This window comes from Sparus aurata, chromosome 14 (genome assembly GCF_900880675.1).
Source record: "Sparus aurata chromosome 14, fSpaAur1.1, whole genome shotgun sequence".
NCBI classification, from domain to species: Eukaryota; Metazoa; Chordata; class Actinopteri; order Spariformes; family Sparidae; genus Sparus; species Sparus aurata.
In genome coordinates, this window is record NC_044200.1 from 23522967 (window position 1) to 23544891 (window position 21925).

At 44.1% G+C, this 21925-nt stretch overlaps 1 protein-coding gene across 1 annotated transcript in view; it reads left to right on the forward strand.

Annotated features, from left to right (window-relative positions):
- LOC115595356 (NACHT, LRR and PYD domains-containing protein 12-like) overlaps positions 1–21925 on the forward strand; it is a gene marked incomplete at its 5' end in the record, with an annotated part of 104119 nt that overhangs the window by 37563 nt on the left and 44631 nt on the right. Inside the window, 1 exon segment of the mRNA XM_030439738.1 lies at positions 21408–21581. Coding sequence (XP_030295598.1) covers positions 21408–21581 — 174 coding nt within the window.

Consider the following 21925-nt stretch of genomic DNA (forward strand, 5'->3'; position numbering starts at 1 on the left):
CTGAGCTGTGGTTGGCTGTCAGGGTTGGAGGGGTGGGGCTTCACTGAGGAGACAGAGGAACAAGTGGTTTGAGACAAAACAAAGTGACTGACAACAGAATCAAAGCATGTGTGAGAAGATAATGAAAGCAATGTTATGTGAAGGGTGCGTACCAGATTTCCCAGCAGCTTCTGGTCCTGTAGGAGGTCCTGGGTCTGCAGCAGGTCGAGGTCCTGCTGGAGGTCCTGGGTCTGCAGCAGGTCGAGGTCCTGCTGGAGGTCCTGGGTCTGCAGCAGGTGGAGGTCCTGCAGGAGTTTCAGGGTTTCCTCTCTCTCCAGGAGGTGTTGCAGGTTTTGGTTCCTTCCTGTGAGCTGAGCGACTTCTGGAGGCTGGAAATAAAGAAGAGGAGAAGAAAACGACATTTAAAGAAACTCTGAATTTTCATTAGAGATATTAATACAAAACAGAAAAACCCTACAATAAAAAAACAGGTGTTTTTCATTCAGCACCTCAGTCTTTACTCTGTCTGAGGAAATTCTGTTGAGTTTGTGATGAGACTTCCTACCAGCAGGCGGTGCTGTTCTGTGTGCAGGAGGTTCTGGTGGACACAGCAGAGAGCTGCAGGACTGAGCAAGACCACCAGACCCGATCCTCCGCCGACGCTGGAGACCTGGTTCTCTGCTGATACCTGAGAAAGAAACAAGCAGAAATGTTCGACTTTCACAATTATAATAAATATAAGATCAAATTCTCTGTTTTTCTTCTCTGTTTACATTTGTTGATCAAGTGTTCGAAATATCATCTCAGACTTTCAAGTGTTTATCAGAGCTAGCAGGTTTAAACTCTGGATTTTCACATTTTGTGATGTTGTTGAGTCAAATTCTCAACATGTTCTGCTAATAGGAATTTATTCTGCATTCATACAACTGATAAAAAAAAAAATTCCCATCAGGTCAGTTTTAGCTGTTTTCTGGTTCCTTGTATGGGAAAGCAGAAAAATAAAAGTACAAACAAAGACAGAGAAACTGTTTGGAGCTCGTATCAGGGTTCTCACCCATCTGATCAGAGCGCAGGCCGGCAGATGGAGCGCAGCGCTGAGGAGACACACTTCTGGACCGGGACACCCTGTAGCTCTTCTGATATTCACTCCGACACTGAAACAAACACACAAACATACAGAGATCGCAGTGACTGGTGGCTCTTTACCCATTCAACTTGTGTGGTTCAACTTTATTTTAAATTATAGGGGAGAACAAAATGTTTCCAGAGACCAGAGTCTGTTTTAGTGTTGATAAAACGATGAAGCCATGAAAAACAAAGAATTCTGTTTGAGTCAGCGACTTGCAGCATATACAGTGATGATATCACACATAACAGTATCGGCATAAATGTTGTCCAATATAAAACATCTTTTAAGAGGTTATAATGCAAAATATAATGCATGGGGTAATTTGTATTTAATCTAAAACCCCTGAAGAAGTCATTTGTTAAACTGCCAAATATCCTCCATCTGTTACATATCTTTGGACATGTGTATATCAGCCGATATATTGATATATTGGTTTGTGTTGCTCGCTAATCTCAGAACAGCATTAACCCCAAAACTCAAGTATCTGTTGTGCTGTTCTGTAGATGAATCAGTGATTAAATAAAGTCACCAGCTGCAGCCCTGAATATCATGAATAACAGCCAATGTTCTTGTTTAGCTAAATGCTAATCAGTATGGATCATATTACAAATCAACCATTATGTTGATAGCTAACATTATAAACAGAGCAGAAGAGATGAAGCTAGTTTATTATGATTTCATGTGTGGCTGTAACAGTATCAGTCACATGGATGATAGCTCAGACAAACAGTCAATGTGAACCTGATTAGCAGGATTAGCTCATTAAATCAGATTACATCACATTACTCCTGACTCATCAGGCTCGTGCAGGGTTCTGTCCGGTCCACCTGGTCCTACCAGAACTTCACCAGTCCGTACTTTAGTCTCCAACCACCCGTTCATGAAGATTTCAGTCACCAGTCTGTGAAGCTACGTTCGCTAGCATTAGTTTGTTTGGCTATCCTGTAGCTAATGCTAACACCTGTTGCTTACCTTGAAGCGGACGGTCATGGCGCGCTCACCGCTGACCAAACACCGCGAGAAGTCACTCCGCGGTCATCACGGAAGGAGCTGAGTTCGTTAACTAGCTGGTTAATACGGTGAAAACTAGCTAACTAACGTGACTAGCAGTGCTAACAGCTGCTCCACCTGCACTCAGCTTCAGTTACAGGAACAAGCTGCCGCCGTTGCCATGGCAGCTCAGGCGTCCTGCGCAGGCGCCATGGCGGTCAACACTGTGACGTCAGCCGAAGTGGACTCGAAGTGTTTATCTTCTTCTTCTTCTGGGATTCCGGCAGGCTGTACGCTATCCAGCGTAATGCTGCCCTCGACTGGTCATAACCAGAACTACTTAACTAAAGTTTCTCATATAATCCAGCACAGTGCAAACATTTTAATACTGCCCTCCCAAAAGAGTCAGATTTTTCCCCTAATGCAAAGATACCTCGAAAGGAAATCACAGATAGACCCAGATCATACAGGTCTATAAACAGCTGTCGTCTCTGACTGGAATATAGGTTACAAGAAAAAAGCACATGCACCACCGTCTCCATTTCTCCACATTCACACAACCCATTCTCATGTTTACCTATGACTTTTAAGCAACTTGCTAGACGGCAATGCCTCAGCCTCAGCCTAGTTAAAACAACTTCGTCCTTCCGCCCAAACATACTTTTCCATTTTTTACACTTTACTGAGGGTTGCAAACAAAAATAATGCCTTCCCCTCTGCTCCTGGTTCCACTCATTCTGCCACTGCAACTCAAGTTTTTCATTACTGATACTCACACATTCACTCTTACCCATCATGACATTCAAATCTATATTTTCTTTAGACAATGACTCTCTAGCCAATCTGTCGGCAACTTCATTTCCCTCTACCCCGAAGTGTCCAGGCACCCACATAAAACACACATGGCACCCTGAACTCTCAATTCTTAAGAGACAACACAGAATCTCCATTACCAGATCTGGGCGGGCACTAGAGGAGCCTACTTCTGGAGCCACCAAAGCGGCAGCAGAATCTGAGCAAATAACATTGTTATGAGGCTTATTTTGCTCTATCCACTCCAAAGCTTTTAAAAATGCCAACAGTTCAGCTGAAAATACAGATAAATTGTCCAATTAGGGAATGCTAAATTGAAGATTCTCATCTGCAACGAAAATCCCAGCCCCAGTTTTTCCAGAGACAGGATCATTTGATCCATCAGTAAAAATTTTCATGAATCCTTCAAACTGATTCAGGATCATTCTCACATCTCTACACTGACTATTTCTTCCTTCTTCGAGGAGAGAAATCAAAACCTCAGGTTCAGGAAGAAACCAAGGCGGAACAAGAGACCACACATGCCCAGCCATTCTCTGACAGTCTACTCCAAAATCCCCCGCCAACTGTTTTATAAAATGTAAAAAATTTAGCTTCTTTCCATAAACTCCCAGGAACTTTCTAGCAGACACCTTGAGGCAACTCAGCTTAGCCCAGTAATGGAGCCCTAGCTTTTTCCTCCTGATTTCCAATGGTAATTCTCTCATTTCAATAAGTAGAGCAGGAATAGGAGTTGTCCTAAAGGCACCATTACAGACTCTTAAGGTCTTAGCCTGAACCCGGTCCAGTTTACATATCACAGATTTGGCAGCTGAACCAAAAACCACACAACCATAATCCAGAATAGATCTAATCATAGCGCGATAGATCATAGTTAGAGTATCTCGATCAGCACCCCAGTCACTCCCAGCCAGACATCGAAGGATATCAATCACCTTTTCACACTTGCATACAATTTTTTCTATTTGGCTTTTCCATGTTAGTCTTTCATCCATCCATAAACCGAGAAACTTAAACTCTTTAACTCTTTCCACTGGACAGTCATACAACAAAATATTCAAGGCAGGAATTTTCCTCTTATTTCCAAAAATCATAAATTTACTTTTAGAGGATGAAATTCTAAAGCCCCAATCAATAGCCCACTGAACAACCTGATCCAGAGCCTTTTACATCTGATGAAAAAGAACATGCAAGTTCCTCCCCCTCTTCCAGACAGCCCCATCATCTGCAAATAGAGACTTCCCAAAATGATTAGGAACTCTTGAAAATATATCATTAATCATTATACTGAAGAGGACAGGACTAATAACTGATCCTTGTGGAGTTCCATTTATAATATTAACAGTCTCAGAGAGATCTCCCCCAATTTTAACTTGAATGGATCTATTATTAAGGAAATCCTTAATCCAATAAAACATCCTACCTTTAACACCTGCATCATGAAGCTTAATTAGTAACCCCTCCTTCCACATAGAATCATACGCCTTTTCAATATCTAAAAACACAGCAATTACCCCTTCTTTGTTAATCATGGCCTTTTTAACATCTTGATCTAACACTGCAATGGAATCCATAGTATTTCTTCCAACTCTAAACCCATTCTGATAATTCACAAAAAAACCTTTAGTTTCAAGGAGATAAACCAACCTATTTGTTACCATCCTTTCCATTACTTTGCATAAAACAGCTGTTAAAGCTATAGGTCGATATAACGACGGACAAGAGGGGTCTTTCCCTGGTTTCAGAACAGGAACCACAACAGCATGTTTCCACAACTTAGGTAAAACACCTGCCTCCCACACATAATTAAACAAAGCCAGAACTTCCTCCAAAGCTACATCATCTAAATGTTTAAGCAATTCATAACTGATACTATCTTGGCCAGGAGTGGTCTTAGCCCCTGCTTGAACTGCTTGCTTAAGCTCCTTCAGAGAGAAGAATACATTAAAAAATTCCTTTTCTGAAGATACAACACTTAACTTCCACCCTTCAGTTCTCAAGATTTCTTCCCTCCTCAGCAAACCATAATCCCCTAAAGACTTGGAATTATGTACCTCTTGAAAAACTTTGACACACATATTTGCTTTTTCCATATTATTGACTGCTTCACTTCTTCCATCAGACAGGGCTGGCATTAGTGACCTCACCATTTTCCCTGACATTTTATGAATCCTTGACCAGACCTGCCCAACAGGGGTATCTGGTCCCAAGGTCCCACAGAAATCTCTCCAACACTTTTTTTTTGCATCTTTTATTATTTTCCTTGCCTTTGCCCTACAGCGTTTGAAATGTATACTGTTTCTCTGAGTAGGGTTACTTCGCAAAAGCTTAAAAGCTTGTTTTCTCTCTTTCACCGCCTTAACACAATCACTATTCCACCACGGAACAATAACTTGATCCTTTGGGACCCCCCTACATGGTATTGTCCCTAAAGCCACATCAAAAATCATTTTACTTAAGGAATCATTAAACTCATCAATAGAACCTTCACTATTGATTTCTCCTAAACTTTTCCCAATTTCTACCCCAAACTTACCCCATTCTGCCCGAAAAAAATCAAACCTTTTACCTAAATCCCCCTGGACCACTATTAAGGATCTTCCAAACTGACTTAAAACTGGAAAATGGTCACTGCCCATTAATTGCTTCCCCAGTACATCCCACTCACCTACTCATGCTAGGGTTGGAGATGCAATAGTTAAATCAAGACAGGACATTTTATGAGTATTTATGTCAAATCGAGTTGGCCTGCTATCCTTCATAACTACTAACCTACAGTTATCTAACAATTCTTCAACCACAGCACCATTCCCATCCCTTCCCTTAGCAAAAAGTAGTATACTTGAAGTTCATTTTATTAAGTATGCTTGAGTATAAGTATAAGTATAGCAAGTATAATGTGGACCATGTACTAGTAGCATACTAGAAAGTATACTAATTTAATACTTCTTCGGACTAAATTGGAACATTTTAAGTTTATAAAAGTATACTTTAAGTATACTTTATAAGGTCATTTTAAGTTTACAGAAGTACACTTTCAAGTATACATCAAGTACACTCATCTATATACTAGTGTACTAAGTATATACTTCTAGTCCACATTTTAGTTTATTAACATGTAAGTTTATAACAGGGGTAATACCTCAAAGCAAATGTGTGTAGTGAAAAACACTTTTATTCTGCTAACTTGAATGTAAGCACAACTCAAGGACTCAACTGTTTTCTGTACTTACATCAAGATATTGTAAGTATTAGTAAGCTACTTGTAATGTGGCAATTTCTAGCTAGAGATTCACCATTTATTACTGTACATGCCAACAGTTTTATAGACGGGAAGTCTCTCCCAGAAAACACCCCTTCACTCACGGTGCCAACATTTTTATCATCTTTGTTAATTCGACACAATTCAACCACAGAACAAGGATGTGAATTAAACCGCAACCGTCTTACACAACATCTTATTCACAACCACATTCACGAACCATAATCACACCAACAACAACAGAATACCCAAGAGTCTTTGCGCCACAGTCCACAGTATACTGAAGTACAAGTATAAGCTTTAGTACTAAAGTATAAGTCTAAGTATTAATGTACTTAGTCTTAGACTATTCTTTATACTTTTCAGTATAAGCCAAGTATACTTAACTATACTTTTCTTAAGTATATAAAATGTAGTATATAAAAAGTATACTTCAAGTATACTACCTCAGTTTTAGTATAAAATAAGTACACTTGTAGTACACTTGAATAAACTACTTTTTGCTAAGGGTTACCTGACTTCCCCACAAAGGGTTATGGGCGTTAAAATCACCTACCCAAATGAGAGGGGAAGAGATCTTATTTAGTAACTCCTCAAGTTCAGCCAAGCCTAAAGGTTTACAGGGATTATAAAAATTAACTAAGCTTAATTTGCCCTGATGACTCCACACTTCAACTATTAGACATTCAAGAGATAATTCATACTCGCAGACTTTATATTGGATCCCTGATTTGATAAAAGTTGCACATCCACCCCCTGATTGATCAGACCCATCTTTGCGCAGGCATATGTATCCTGGAACTACAAAATCAAGATGTGGTTTTAACCAAGTCTCCTGAACACACAAAAAATCAGGCTTAACTTCAAAATCTCTGATTAATTTCTTAAATTCCTGTCCGTTAGCTATTAGACTTCTTGCATTCCACTGGAGGATGCAAAACATCATGAAAAGATTAAACATCATCTATATCCTCTACCAGGCCACCATCATCCATGTCTTCCCCTTCCTCATCCCCCCTCTCAGACTGGCTGCTTGACTCCTGAACTGTTTGCTCCTGACTTACCCTCATATACTCATGCAGTGACTGAGGTGAGTAATCCTTTACTCCCAGAAATCTCACTGCAGCTTCAGACACAAACTTAATAACATCTGACCTTGATTTCTTTTCCTGAGCACCATAGATCACATCAACCATAAATGCCAGAAGGGCCTCCTTATTGATTAAAATTTCTTGCCTAGAGAGAACCTGAGGAGGTTGCTGCCTGGACACCGCTGGACCGCTTACAGGCATTCTCACAACTGGGCCTGAGGCCTTTGACCTTTCCACTTTCTTTAATGCTTCTGCATAAGAGATTTTATGCTGGTCTCTAACCTCCTGAACTTGTCTCGCTTTTAGAAAGTGTCCACACTCTTTATTCGAAGCCAAATGGCTTCCTCCACAATTGCAACATTTAGAAGCTAATTGCTCACATTTCAGGATGTCATGATCTTCTCCACATTTAGCACAACGCCTGTTCCCCCTACAGGAAGCCGCCATATGACCAAATCTCTGGCACTTGAAACACCGCAAAGGAGGTCATTTGATAGGGCCTGACTTGGAAAGACAAACATCCAATTAAGACACGAGCTAGAAGAAGATTTCCATCAGAAGTTATCAACACAGGGGTATTTTTGGTTCCACCTTCCTTGGCCTTAAACCGCTTCACATCTGTTGCTTTTCCCCCTCTTATATTTTGTGTTTATCGTTTTATTTTGTCGTTTTTCATCCATTTCTTCCTTTTTCTTGCACAGCGATGGAAAGTAACTAAGTAAATTTACTCAAGTACTGTTTTCTTTTTTAGAAAAACCAAAAACATTGTTTCCATAAGTAGTTTAAGATTCATATACTGCTGAATTTAGCACCTAGACTACTTAGATGAATAATATAAAGTACATAATTAGGCTAATTAACGGTTTGATGTTTTATTTTTCTGACTCTTCATCCTCCTGCAGCTGCTTCTTCATACAGATCACAGTATCTGTTGCCCCTGTTTTATCTGTATCCTAATGATGTAATCTGTTACATGTACTCTATTACTCCACAAACCTGCTCCTGAATGAACTGCAGACAGCAGTTAACAGCAGCTTGTAGGGTCCTCACTGATGCATTCACTTGTAGTAGGAAATCACAGCTCTCTGATCACCTCAGACCTTTAAACCACTCATTTATTTTAATCAATGCAAACTGTGTGTTTGTGTGTCCCAGCACTCTCTCTCTCACACACACACTCACACACGAACACACTCACACTCACATACACACACACACACACACACACACACACACACACACACGTAAAGCAGGTAAAGCAGGTAAAGCAGGTAAAGCAGCTCAGTGTCACCTGAGAGACTGGAAGTGAAAGTGTTCAGTCCGTCAGACTCCATGTTGAGAGCAGAACAGACAGAAGAAGACGGAGGAGGAAGACTAAAGTGTGAGGCAGGTGAGTGTTAAAACAAGGTGTTTGTGATGTTACTGTGAGAGTGTGAGTCAGTTTAGTCTCTGTGGACTGTAGAGGAAACACATGTTAGAATAAAGTCAACACTTTGATTCTTCTGTGGACACAAAGTCCTGATAGGCTGAATAATACACATTGAAACTACTGGAACTAAAGACCAGGAGCCCAGAGGGGTGTGTGTGTGTGTGTGTGTGTGTGTGTGTGTGTGTGTGTGTGTGTGTGTGTGGAATTAAGAGTCCTATAACTAAATCAAGAAGTTTAAAATATGCGTTTGATCCAACACAAATAAAAACAGTCGGACTGTGAAAATCCAAACCTAACCCTTTCCACAACCTGAACCTCTTCTTAAAGAATTCCTTCAGGAGTTCTAGAGATGTGCAGGATTTTATCAGAACCAGTAGAATAAAAACAGATTTCCAGCGGCATCGAGGAAGTCCTGTTGGACTTTAAACTCTGAAGATTCGGTCCTCTCTGTTTTACTGATTCTTGTGTTCTGAGCTCACAGTTCTTGTTTCACCTCTCAGACCTGAAGATGGGTGTTCAGTCCAGCAGACAGAGAGCAAAACCTACAGGATCCATCTGTCCGTCTGTGAAGAGTGACCGGTCCAAAGGTGAAACTCCAGACTTCAGTAGTGAACCTGGACCATCAGACACAAAGTAAGAGCACTGAGACGACTCATTCAGTGTTTGCTGGTAATGTTTTGCTGTAGAGTAACATCAGGCTCCAGGACTGAAGAAACACTAACATAAAGTCTTTGAAAGTCTCCTGAACACTAACATGTCTGAACTCAGTCAGATCCTGGAGGACACTAACAAATCTCAGCAGGATGAAATAGATGGTGGAACCATGACGTATGTTTGTAGGCTAACCCTGAAGTTAGCATCGCTCTGGCTCCCTCCACAAACAGCCTGTCAGATTTTTGGCTTGGATTTTGGATTATTGCAGAAAATAATCTCTGTGACAAACACAAGTTTCTGATACTGACACGTTTTTTTCTGAGAGATAATCTTCACACATCATTTTCATGACACACTAAATGCTGAATTCAAGATGAAAAGTATCGACACTTTGACTTTTCTCTGTGAGTGTCTGAGCTTCCCAACAGTGTCGACCAAATCTGGATGTTTTTAACAACAATCATCAAATCATTGTAGTTCTAAAGAAATTTGTTCACAGAGAGAAGAAGCAGCCCACCTGCTGTGTTTGGTGTCAGGACGTCCTGAAGGATCCGGTCTCTACCAGCTGTGGACACTGGTTCTGCAGACGCTGCATCACCTCATACTGGGACCAGTCTGCTTCACCAGGAGACTCCTCCTGTCCCCAGTGTGGAGGTAAGACCCAGAACAACAGCTGGACTGTGGACAGACCGTCAGAGACAAACTGTACCAAGTCACACTGAACATGTCAACATGTTAAAGCCACATTATGGAGAAATTCTCATGTTGTGTGATTTGGCGCCCCCCACAGTTTCTGAGTGCAACATCACTGTAGTACAAACAAATCCCAGGTGTGTAACAGTTTGTCAGACGTAATATAGGTGCTGACTACAAACACAACTCATGACATCATCACAATGTTACTGTTACGGTTTGTGTTAGATCAGGACCCAAATGTACGACTCGACTCTGGTTCACAGTGCAACAAACAGTTTTTAATGTTCAAAAGGTGCAAGAATAGGTGCGAGGTGGAGGGGTGGTGTGAAGTCCCAGGTTCCTGATGTGGTAGGCGAAAGTCACTGGTGAGTGCGTGGAAGGAGGTGTCGTGACGTGATGACCGCTGTAGGGCAATGGCGGTGCAGTGGGAGAGCTCCGGGGAGCTGGTAGCAGGCAGGCAGGCAGTTCCGCAGGGAGGAAGCACGCTCGAGACTGCACAGCAAGTACAGTTATCTAAAGCGAGGTAGCAAAAACACAAGAGAATTAGCTTCACAAGCTAAGCACAGAGCACAGGGGCAAAAATACAAAGAAGCCAGGATTCAAAACAACCACGTAGACTGACGAAACGATCTGGCAATGAGCAGGAGAGAAACCAGTGGCTTTATGGGAGACTTGATTGTAGAGTGCTGCCTGTGGAGAAGAAGCCCCGCCCACATGCACAGACACAGCACAGACAGGGGGAGAGACACAGGAGGAATACAGACAGGAACACAAAAACACACACACGGAAAACGCAGGGCTGCCATGATGGAATCATGACAGTACCCCCCCCTCAAAGACCGACTCCAGGCGGTCTACCATGTTTGTTGGGTGTGCCCGATAGAAGTCAGTGAGAAGAGAGGGGTCCAAGATGAGCCCCCGGGAAATCCAACTCCTCTCCTTGGGGCCGTATCCCTCCCAGTCAGCAAGGTATTGGTATCCCCGCCCCCTGCGACGCACGTCCAGGATGCGACTGACTGTGAAGGCTGGGTGTCCATCGATGAGCCGAGGGGGTGGTGGGGCAACGGCAGGAGGGCACAGAGTACTGGTGGAAACAGGTTTAAGCTGGGAGACATGGAAGGTGGGATGTATCTTCAATGACGCAGGGAGCTTGAGGCGAATGGCAGAAGGGTTAATAATGGACTCAATTTCATAAGGGCCAATGAATCTGGGAGAAAGCTTTTTGGAAGTCACACTGAGAGGAATGTCCTTGGCACTTAACCAAACCTTCTGTCCCAGCTTGTATTCGGGAGCTGGAGTACACCGCCGGTCCGCCAACCTCCGATTCTGGTCCTGGGTGCGCAGGAGAGCAGCCTTGGTCTCTCTCCAGATTCTGCGGATCCTTCGGAGGTTTAGCTGGACCGATGGTATGGCGATCTCCTGCTCTTGGGAAGGGAACACAGGAGGTAAATAACCAACAGAGGCTTCAAAAGGAGTCAAACCCGTAGCTGCAGATGTCAGAGAGTTATGCGAGTACTCCACCCAAGTGAGATGAGTACTCTAGGAGGCGGGGTTCTGAGCATATATGCAGCGCAGCGCAGTCTCCAGATCTTGATTGGCTCTCTCCGTTTGGCCATTGGGTGGTATCCCGAAGACAAGCTCACTGTAGCGCCCAATGCCCGGCAAAATTCTTTCCATACTTTAGACGTGAACTGGGGGCCTCTATCTGACACGATGTCTGATGGAATGCCATGGATCCGGAACACATTGTTCACCAGTAATTCAGCTGTCTCTGTAGCTGAGGGAAGCTTAGGCAGTGCCACAAAATGTACCGCTTTGGAGAAGCGGTCCACAATGGTAACAATAGTGTCGTTACCAGAGCCGTTTTAACCACTGACTCAATCTCCCAAGTCAGGGAGCCGATCAGGCAGGAAGCGGGGAGAATAGTGTCTGGGGCTGTACTGTCTCTGTCATCTTGGAACTGTCGAGATAATGCGTCTGGCTTAACATTCTTGCTCCCTGGCCGATAGGTGAGATTAAAGTTAAATCGACCAAAGAACAGAGCCCACCGAGCTTGACGAGTGTTCAAGCGTTTGGCATTTTGAATATATGCTAGATTTTTATGGTCGGTCCATACCGTAAATGGTGAGTCCGTCCCCTCCAGCCAGTGCCTCCACTCCTCAAGCGCTAATTTCACAGCTAGAAGCTTGCGGTTTCCCACATCGTAGTTGCGCTCCGCAGCTGACAGTTTCTTAGAGAAGAAGGCGCATGGGTGTAGTTTGTCGTCATCAGCGGCTCTTTGAGACAACACTGCGCCGACACCAATATCCAATGCGTCGACCTCGACCACAAGCTGGCGAGTAGGATCTGGCTGAATCAGGACTGGAGCCGAGGAGAAGCGTTTCTTGAGCTCTAGGAAGGCCTCCTCAGCTGCTGGAGACCAAACGAAGGGCACAGATAGTGATGTAAGTTGTGTTAGCGGGGAAACTACCTGGCTGTAATTCCTGATGAATCTCCTGTAGAAATTGGCGAAGCTCAGGAACCTCTGGAGTTGTTTTCTTGACTGGGGAGGCGGCCAATTTGTCACCACCTGGATCTTAGCCGGGTCCGTCCGCACCTGACCTTTCTCCAGAATGTAGCCCAGGAAGGAAACAGAGGGGACATGAAACTCGCACTTTTCCCCCTTTACAAACAGTTTATTCTCCCACAACCTCTGTAGAACCTGACGCACATGCACAATGTGCTCTTCGAGGCTGTGGGAGAAAATCAAAATGTCGTCAAGGTAAACAAACACAGAATGGTTTAGAAGTCTCTCAAGACGTCATTAACCATGGCTTGAAATATGGCAGGTGCATTAGTTAGTCCAAACGGCATCACCAGGTATTTGAAATGTCCCAAGGGAGTGTTGAATGCCGTCTTCCACTCATCGCCGTCCTTGATACGCACCAGGTGGTAGGCGTTCTGCAGGTCCAGTTTGGTGAAGATGATAGCACCATGGAGTGGTTCAAAAGCAGAGTTAATGAGCAGGAGAGGATATTTATTTTTAATGGTAATATTGTTCAAACCCCGAAAATCGATACAGGGTCTCAGCGTCTTATCTTTCTTCTCCACAAAAAAGAAACCGGCACCAAGAGGGGAGGAAGAAGGGCGTATGATACCTGAATTCAGGGATTCCGTGATGTAGGTTTCCATGCTCTCACGTTCAGGGGCAGAGAGGTTGTAGAGCCTACTGGTGGGCAGCTGGGCTCCAGGCAGTAGCTCAATGGCGCAGTCATAGGGTCTATGAGGTGGTAAAGATAGCGCCCGCTGCTTGCTGAACACCTCAGCTAGATCGTGATATTCAGGCGGTACAGAAGACAAATCAGGGGGTTCTGGTGGTGCAGCACTGGGTCTTTTTGAACACGAGATAGAGCAGACTTGAGACAAGAGGAATGGCAAAATGAACTCCAACTGGTTATTTTTTCCAGCTGACCAATTGATAACCGGATTATGTTTTTGGAGCCAGGGCAACCCGAGTACAAGCGGGGCATGAGAGGATGACATGACGTGAAAGGAAATTTGTTCACGGTGGTTCACAGCTAACAACAGAGATAATGTTTCAGTTTGATGGGTGATGCGAGCCAACACATCCCCATTCAGAGCGTTGACAACCAGAGGCATATCAACAGGAGAAACATCAATCAGGGCTTGTTTAATAAAGTGTGAATCAAGCAAATTGGAGTCAGAGCCAGAGTCTACAAGTGCCTCAAGTCTCAAGGTTTTACCATTGATCAAAAAGCTAGCATCAATATTGATGCGTTTACGGGGTAACATAGGGACCACAGTACTACTCACCAGAACCCCGACTGCGACTGGCCAGGACTCGAGTTTAAACGCAACGGGCAGGTGTCGAGTAGATGTCCAGGTTGTCCACAGTAGATGCACAGTCCTTCCTTGAATCGCAGAATGCGCTCTGCTGGTGTCAGCCGATGTCGACCCAGTTGCATGGGTTTCTCCTGTCTGGTTGCAGCTGCAAGGTTGTCAGTAGCAGAGGGGTATCCAGGTGGTCCAAAAGGAGCAGGGGGTGTAGTGGTCCTGAAAGAAGTAGCAGTACCAGGGGAAACAGCGACCGATCCTTTCTCTCTGCGCCTCTCCCTTAGCCTATTGTCTACCTTGATGGCTAATGCGATTAGCTCCTGCAAGTCCTCAGTCTCAGCCCTACCCACTAAGCAGTCTTTAACAGCTTCATTAAGCCCTTTCAAAAAAATGCTCTGGAGAGCAGCATCATCCCACCCGAGCTCAGCTGCTAGTGTGCGAAACTCCACTGAATAATTCGCTGCACTTAGGGAGCCCTGGCGTAAACTGAGCAGTTGATTGCTAGCATCTCGGCTGGAGATGGGATGATCAAACACGGACATCATCTCGGTAGAAAACTGATCAAAGGTGGCACTGCTGGTAAGTGCGTTATACCAAAAGGCTGTTCCCCAGGCTCTAGCCCTCCCGTGAGTAAACCCAGAACGTACGCCATCTTGGCTCTGTCGGTACTATAAGTCTGTGGCTGAAGTTCAAAAACTAAGGAGCACTGGAAGAGAAATGACTTACAGCTACCTAGGCTTCCGTCGTAACGTTCGGGGGCAGGGAAGAACGGCTCGCGGGGGTGAAAGGCGCCCACTGGTACTGCTGGAGAGAGATTAGACACGGGTGGGTTTCTGGGCTGGAGTTGATGTTCCACTCGAGCGAGGCCGGCGGACGGGTTAGAGAGGGAATCCATTATCCCTCGTAGCGTCTGGTTGTGATGTCCAAGCAAAGCCCCTTGGGAGGACACAGCATGTTGTATGTTAGCTATCTCTGAACCACAGTCCGAGTCGGCTGGGTCCAACATGGCCAGATCGTTCTGTTACGGTTTGTGTTAGATCAGGACCCAAATGCACGACTCGACTCTGGTTCACAGTGCAACAAACAGTTTTTAATGTTCAAAAGGTGCAAGAATAGGTGCGAGGTGGAGGGGTGGTGCGAAGTCCCAGGTTCCTGATGTGGTAGGCGAAAGTCACTGGTGAGTGCGTGGAAGGAGGTGTCGTGACGTGATGACCGCTGTAGGGCAATGGCGGTGCAGTGGGAGAGCTCCGGGGAGCTGGTAGCAGGCAGGCAGGCAGGTCCGCAGGCAGGCAGGGAGGAAGCACGCTCGAGACTGCACAGCAAGCACAGTTATCTAAAGCGAGGTAGCAAAAACACAAGAGAATTAGCTTCACAAGCAAAAATACAAGAAGCCAGGATTCAAAACAACCACGTAGACTGACGAAACGATCTGGCGATGAGCATGGGAAAGAAACCAGTGGCTTTATGGGAGACTTGATTGTAGAGTGCTGCCTGTGGAGAGGAGGCCCCGCCCACATGCACACACACAGCACAGACAGGGGGAGAGACACAGGAGGAATACAGACAGGGACACAAAAACACTCACACGGAAAACGCTGGGCTGCCATGATGGAATCATGACATTACATGTTGAAGTGAACACGTATGTGAGGCTGTGATCCTACAAGTGACAGAGACACCGTTCACCTGTTACAACACACCTGACCATCAACACGACTCTGAAGCTGCTGCTTTAACCTCAAAAAGTTACATCATGTTGCTTTAAACATCTCAGCTTCTTCATGTCATTACATTTATTTAGAGACTTCGGAGGCATTCAGACCAAACACCAGGACAGATTACTAGATTGTCTAGATTACACACAAAGTCAATGAAAAGATCCGAAGAGACTCAAACTTTATATATTCTGATACTGATGGATTGTTATTGATCATGAAAATAATCCCAGATTGTCAAATTCTCTCCAACATTTTTCTCTTTTCAGTGAATGTTGGTCTGCAGGAAATTTTAGATGAACATAAGATCAGTCTGAGGAGATGTGAACGTGTGACTGAAGGAAGTGATGGAACAGGAAGTGGAACCCTCCTCAGCAGGATCTACACTGAGCTCTACATCACAGAGGGACAGAGTGAAGAGGTTAATACCCAACATGAGGTGAGGCAGCTTGAGACAGCTTCCAAGAAGAACACCTTCAGTGAAACTCCAATCAGGTGCTGCGACATCTTTAAAGCCTCACCTGACCAACAGAGACGCATCAGAGTTGTTCTGACCAACGGCGTCGCTGGAGTTGGAAAAACCTTCTCGGTGCTGAAGTTCACTCTGGACTGGGCAGAGGGCTCCGAAAACCAAGATGTCAGTCTGCTGGTTCTGCTGTCGTTCAGGGAGCTGAACCTGATCAGAGATGAGCAGTACAGTCTTCTCAGGCTGCTCCATGTTTTCCATCCAACATTACAGAAGGTGACAGCAGAGAAGCTCGCTGTCTGTAAACTTCTCTTCATCTTTGACGGCCTGGATGAAAGCAGACTTTCACTGGATTTCAACAACCATGAGGTCGTGTCTGATGTCACACAGAAGTCATCAGTCAGCGTGCTGCTGACAAACCTCATCCAGGGGAAGCTGCTTCCCTCGGCTCTCGTCTGGATCACTTCCAGACCTGCAGCAGCCAATCAGATCCCTCCTTCATGTGTGGACAGGGTAACAGAAGTACGAGGCTTCACTGACGTCCAGAAGGAGGAGTACTTTAGGAGGAGGTTCAGTGATGAAGATCTGTCCAGCAGAATCATCTCACACATCAAGACCTCCAGGAGCCTCCACATCATGTGTCTGATCCCAGTCTTCTGCTGGATCACTGCTACAGTTCTGGACCACATGTTGACTACAGACCAGAGAGGAGAGCTGCCCAAGACCCTGACTGACATGTACTCACACTTCCTGCTGGTTCAGACAAAGAGGAAGAAGCAGAAGTACCATGAGGGACGTGAGACGAGTCCACAGGAGCTGACGGAGGCTGACAGGGAAGTTCTTCTGAAGCTGGGGAGGCTGGCGTTTGAACATCTGGAGACAGGAAACATCATGTTCTACCAAGAAGACCTGGAGCGCTGTGGTCTTAATGTCACAGAGGCCTCGGTGTACTCAGGAGTTTGTACAGAGATCTTCAGAAGAGAGAGTGTGATCTTCCAGAAAACAGTCTACTGCTTTGTTCATCTGAGCGTTCAGGAGTTTCTGGCTGCAGTCTACATGTTCCACTGTCACACCAACAGGAACACAGAGGTGATGGAGACTTTCTTGGGGAAGATTTCTCTGGACGTCCTCCTGAAAAAAGCCATGCAGAAATCCCTGTACAGTAAAAATGGCCACCTGGACCTGTTTGTTCGCTTCCTTCATGGCCTCTCTCTGAAGTCCAACCAGAGACTCTTAGCAGGCCTGCTGGGTCAGACAGACAACAGTCCAGAAATCATCCAGAGAGCCATCAACAACCTGAAGCAGATGAACAGTTATGAGATCTCTCCTGACAGAAGCATCAACATCTTGCACTGTCTGACGGAGATGAATGACCACTCAGTCCATCAGGAGATCCAAGAGTTCCTGAAGTCAGAGAACAGATCAAAGAAGAAACTCTCTGAGTTCGACTGCTCAGCTCTGGCCTACATACTGCAGATGTCAGAGGAGGTTCTGGATAACTTGAACCTGAAGAAGTACAACACATCACACCAGGGACGACAGAGATTGATTCCAGCTGTGAGGAACTGTAGAAAGGCTGTGTAAGTCCAGATGTGTTAAACATGATGAAGTGAGGTAAAGCTGAAGCCTTCAGTATTAAAGATCAACACTTTACACACATGAATAATATAAAACTTCAACACTATACACATTTACCAAAACAAGTATTAAACCTGCTGATTGAATAAATGATCATCACCAAGCTCAGAGTAGAAATGACATGAAGTCGTCTTGTTTCCAAAACATTACACTAAATTATTCCCCATAAAATGATAATAACAGAATGTTTAGTTGTAATTCTTGTGTTTGTGCAGTGGGAGGCATTAAATGAATGAAATGGGAGATGAAAAGTAGATGGAGCGACAGAATAGAATGCATCAAAGATTGAGAAAATACACACAAACACATAAGTGAGGTAAATACATACGAGTGCAGTTCCAACCTACAGTGACTTCACAGTTCACTGATCATCATGTGAACATGAAGCTGAACCAATATAAATCACAGCACCCTGTAAACTAACATCTGACACATTTAACCAGGGATGCCAGGGTGAAATTGGTCAGGGGGCCAGATTTTTTTCAAGTGAGTCCCTAGGGGGCCGAATTACACTTTCGGCCTGAAAGACCAAACACTGACTCAACACATGGATATGCTGCTTGAAATTATTCATGAAGGCCTACACATCAAAAAGAAATTGCATTGGCACCACAATAGCCTCACAATGAGGCCTACAATTATATAGCAGCATGAAGCAAGTTACCCTCTAAAAACGTAACATTGTCCTATCCATGCAAGTAGCCTATATTTATAAATGAGAAATGCAACAAAATAGACTAGGTGCCAACAAAACACATTTCCTATAAATAACACAAGTGTAAACTGTAAATTACTGTGATCATATTTATTGAAGGCTTGCACATGAAAACATGCCAGTGCATAATTAGGCCAATTAAAAGAAGGCCAGGCCAAGTAGGCCTAAACGAGTCACAGAAAGTAAGTGCCAGAATAAAGTAACCTAACAATAGGCCAAGTGACATAACATCTGGTAGGAATTAGTAAAACAAAAAGGTTCTTGAAAAAACAGCCAAATATGACCCATCTTAAAACATTACATTGGCTCAATAACAGATGGCACATTAACTTTGCCAGTTATCACCAGTAAACTCCAACACACATTTCCACACACCCATGTCTATGGCACTAGCCTACTGTACAGCTTACATCAGTCAACCCCAGCCCCTTTTATTCTCTCCTCCCCATATCACACAGGATTATGATAAATGGGGAGACAAGCCTACATCAGCTACATTTTACTTGTCGAGGCCAGACCCCTTTTAACTTTCACCAGCTTGTCCATATCGAGGGACAGGTTCTGGGCAGTGGCTATTTTCATAACATCATTGAGATGTCCATGTGTCAGACGATTACGCACTTTCGATTTATTAATACTCATCACGGAAAAGGCCTGCTCACATAAAAATGTTGTCCCGAACATGCAAAGTATTTTACCTGCAAAGGCCGTGATAATTGGGTACTCTGGTGGCAAGGATTGGTAGAATGATTCGATTGCAACAGATGCGTACTTATCCTTCAACAGCGCGCACCACTGCAGTTCTATCAGTTCCATTTGCATCGCCTATGGGAACTCAGAAGCGTCCGTCGTGAATGGAGAGCGAAAAAGCGCAAAGTCCTTTTCCAGTTCAGTGAAAACCGTGAATCGATTTTCAAATTCATGCATGAGTCCGGCAAGCAAGTTTGCATACTTGTCCATACTCTGATGACTGACAGGCAGAGATTTTAGACAGGGGAAGTGGACTGCATTGCGCTTGCAGAGCTGCGTCTTCTATAACGCAAGTTTATTTTGAAACGCACGGACAATATCGTAATACTCAGTGGCCTTGCATATTAACATTCAAGACATTTAGGTTTTCGGTAATGTCCACTAAAAAGGCAAGGTCCCTGGTCCATTCTGGGTCGTCCAATTCCACCGCAGGCTTCCCTTTACCCTGCATGAACTCAGCTATCTCTGTGCGTAATATGTAGAAATGTTTGAGCACTGCACCTCGCCTCAACCAACGCACATTGGTGCGATAGGGAGGGCCATGATGAATGTCATTTTCCAATAAAAAAGCGTCAAATTGCCTATGGTTAAGTCCTCTGGCTCTGATCAAATTCACAGTGTCAATAACAACATGCATAACATGGTCCATTCTCAGACTCTTGCAGCACAAAGCCTCTTGGTGCATTATACAGTGAAAGTTCCAGAATACTTGCTCTGGATTAGCCGCATGCGCCTCACAACCACTCTGGCCTTTCTTCCTATCATAGACTCAAGTTCACCTCCAGATTGTCCAGAGCCCCGACAAGGCTAACAAACACGTTGTTCGCTGTGGTGGTGTCTGTCATTGGCACAACTGAAACAAACTCCTCAGTGACATTCAGGGAAGCATCCGCGAATAATATCGCTAATTTGGCTACATCAGTCACAGCAGTGCTCTCATCGAGAGCAATAGAGAATGCCATGAAGGACTTAACCTTGTCTTTTAGTTGACTCTTCAAATCCCCAGAAAGTTCTTCAACTCTCTCCGTCACTGTAGGCCTCGATAAGCTTATGTTAGCTAAAGCTTGTCGCTTGTCAGGACACACTAGCTCGGCTGCCTTTAGCATGCAGGTCTTGACGAATGCATCCTCTGAGAAAGGCTTGGATGCCTTTGCAATTTCCCAAGCGATAATGTAGCTTGCCATCACTGCCCCTTAAAATGAAATAAAATGTATAGTTATAACGAAATTGAGACACTACTCTTTCAGAAAGAGTGCAATAAAAATAAAAAGGAAGAGTTGAAGAAGTTATGTATAAAAATAAAACGAACCTTCATGTGTATCTCGACATTTGGAGAATACGACTTGCTGTTTCTGTAGGGTATGGTATGTATGCTAGCTCGTTTAGCTTTTAAGTCCTACGTTGCCCTGTGTACTTGCTGTACTTCTTGGTGTGGGTCTCATAGTGTCGTTTGATATTATACTCCTTTGCTACAGCCACTTGTTGAGAACAAATAAGACACATGGGTTCGCCTCCTACTTCCCAAAAGAAATATTTTTCTTTCCATCTATCCTGAAAAATGCGACCTTCAGTGTCGACCTTTCTCTTTTTTGACAACATCTTGATAGCGACTAGTCTATCGTAGCTGTCAGCATACTGGTCAGTGTACGGCGCTGCAGCAGCTGAGGTGGGCAGCAGCAACAGACCAACTGACGGATTCCACGAAAATTACCGTATTGACCTGAATATAGGACGACCCCGATTATAAGACGACCCCACTTTTTCACATAATTTTCATCGAAAAAACCCTCATCCTATATTCGTTTTAATACGGTAAATAAAAATTAAAAAATTAGATTAAAAAAAATGCTCTCCCATATCAATCATGGGCCGGATGTGATGTACAATCGGCCGGGTCAGGCCCGCGGGCCGTAACCATGACATCCCTGTCCTAAACTTTCATTTCTGCTTCATTATTTCCCTCAAGGACTCTTCAACATGTATTTATGTTTATTTATATGGCACTTTAAAAGCACTCACATCAGTTTGTTGGACACAAATAAAACAGCACATCATGTGGAGCTGAGGAGCTCAAGTTTCAGACTACAAACCTTGTGATCGCTGACTGAGCTCAGGCCGAACAGCTGACCAGCTGAGCTACAGCTGCTCATGTTCATGTGCTTTGTGATGCAAAATGTATAGAGTCTGTTTTCAAGTAAAGAGTCAGATTTTATCTGATTTAAATGTTTTATTATCTGTATTCATAGACTGAAGAACTGTGGACTCTCAGAGACTCACTGTGAAGTCGTCACCTCAGCTCTGAAGTCCAACCCCTCACATCTGAGATATCTGGACCTGAGTTACAACAACCTGAATGATTCACGAGTGAAGCTGCTGTGTTCTGGACTGGAGAGTCCAAACTGTCGACTGGAGGCTCTGAGGTCAGTTCATGTGTTTTTTTTTCTGCGTTTATTACATTTAAATCTAGAACAGAAGTTTTAGATTTCCCTCCGTTCACACACACACACACACACACACACACACACACTCAGTCTGATCAGTGATGAAGATGATGGAGGATGAAGCTCACAGTCAGTCAGCTGTATGTTGATGGAGATGACAGTGGTGATTGTTGTGATATGTTAAATGGAACGAGATTACAGATGTGTGTTGATGGAGATGACAGTGGTGATTGTTGTGATATGTTAAATAGAACTAGATTACCGCTTAAGTGGAGTGATATGAGTTTACCTAAGTACGTAAGCAGCGTAGGTATACGTGGTGT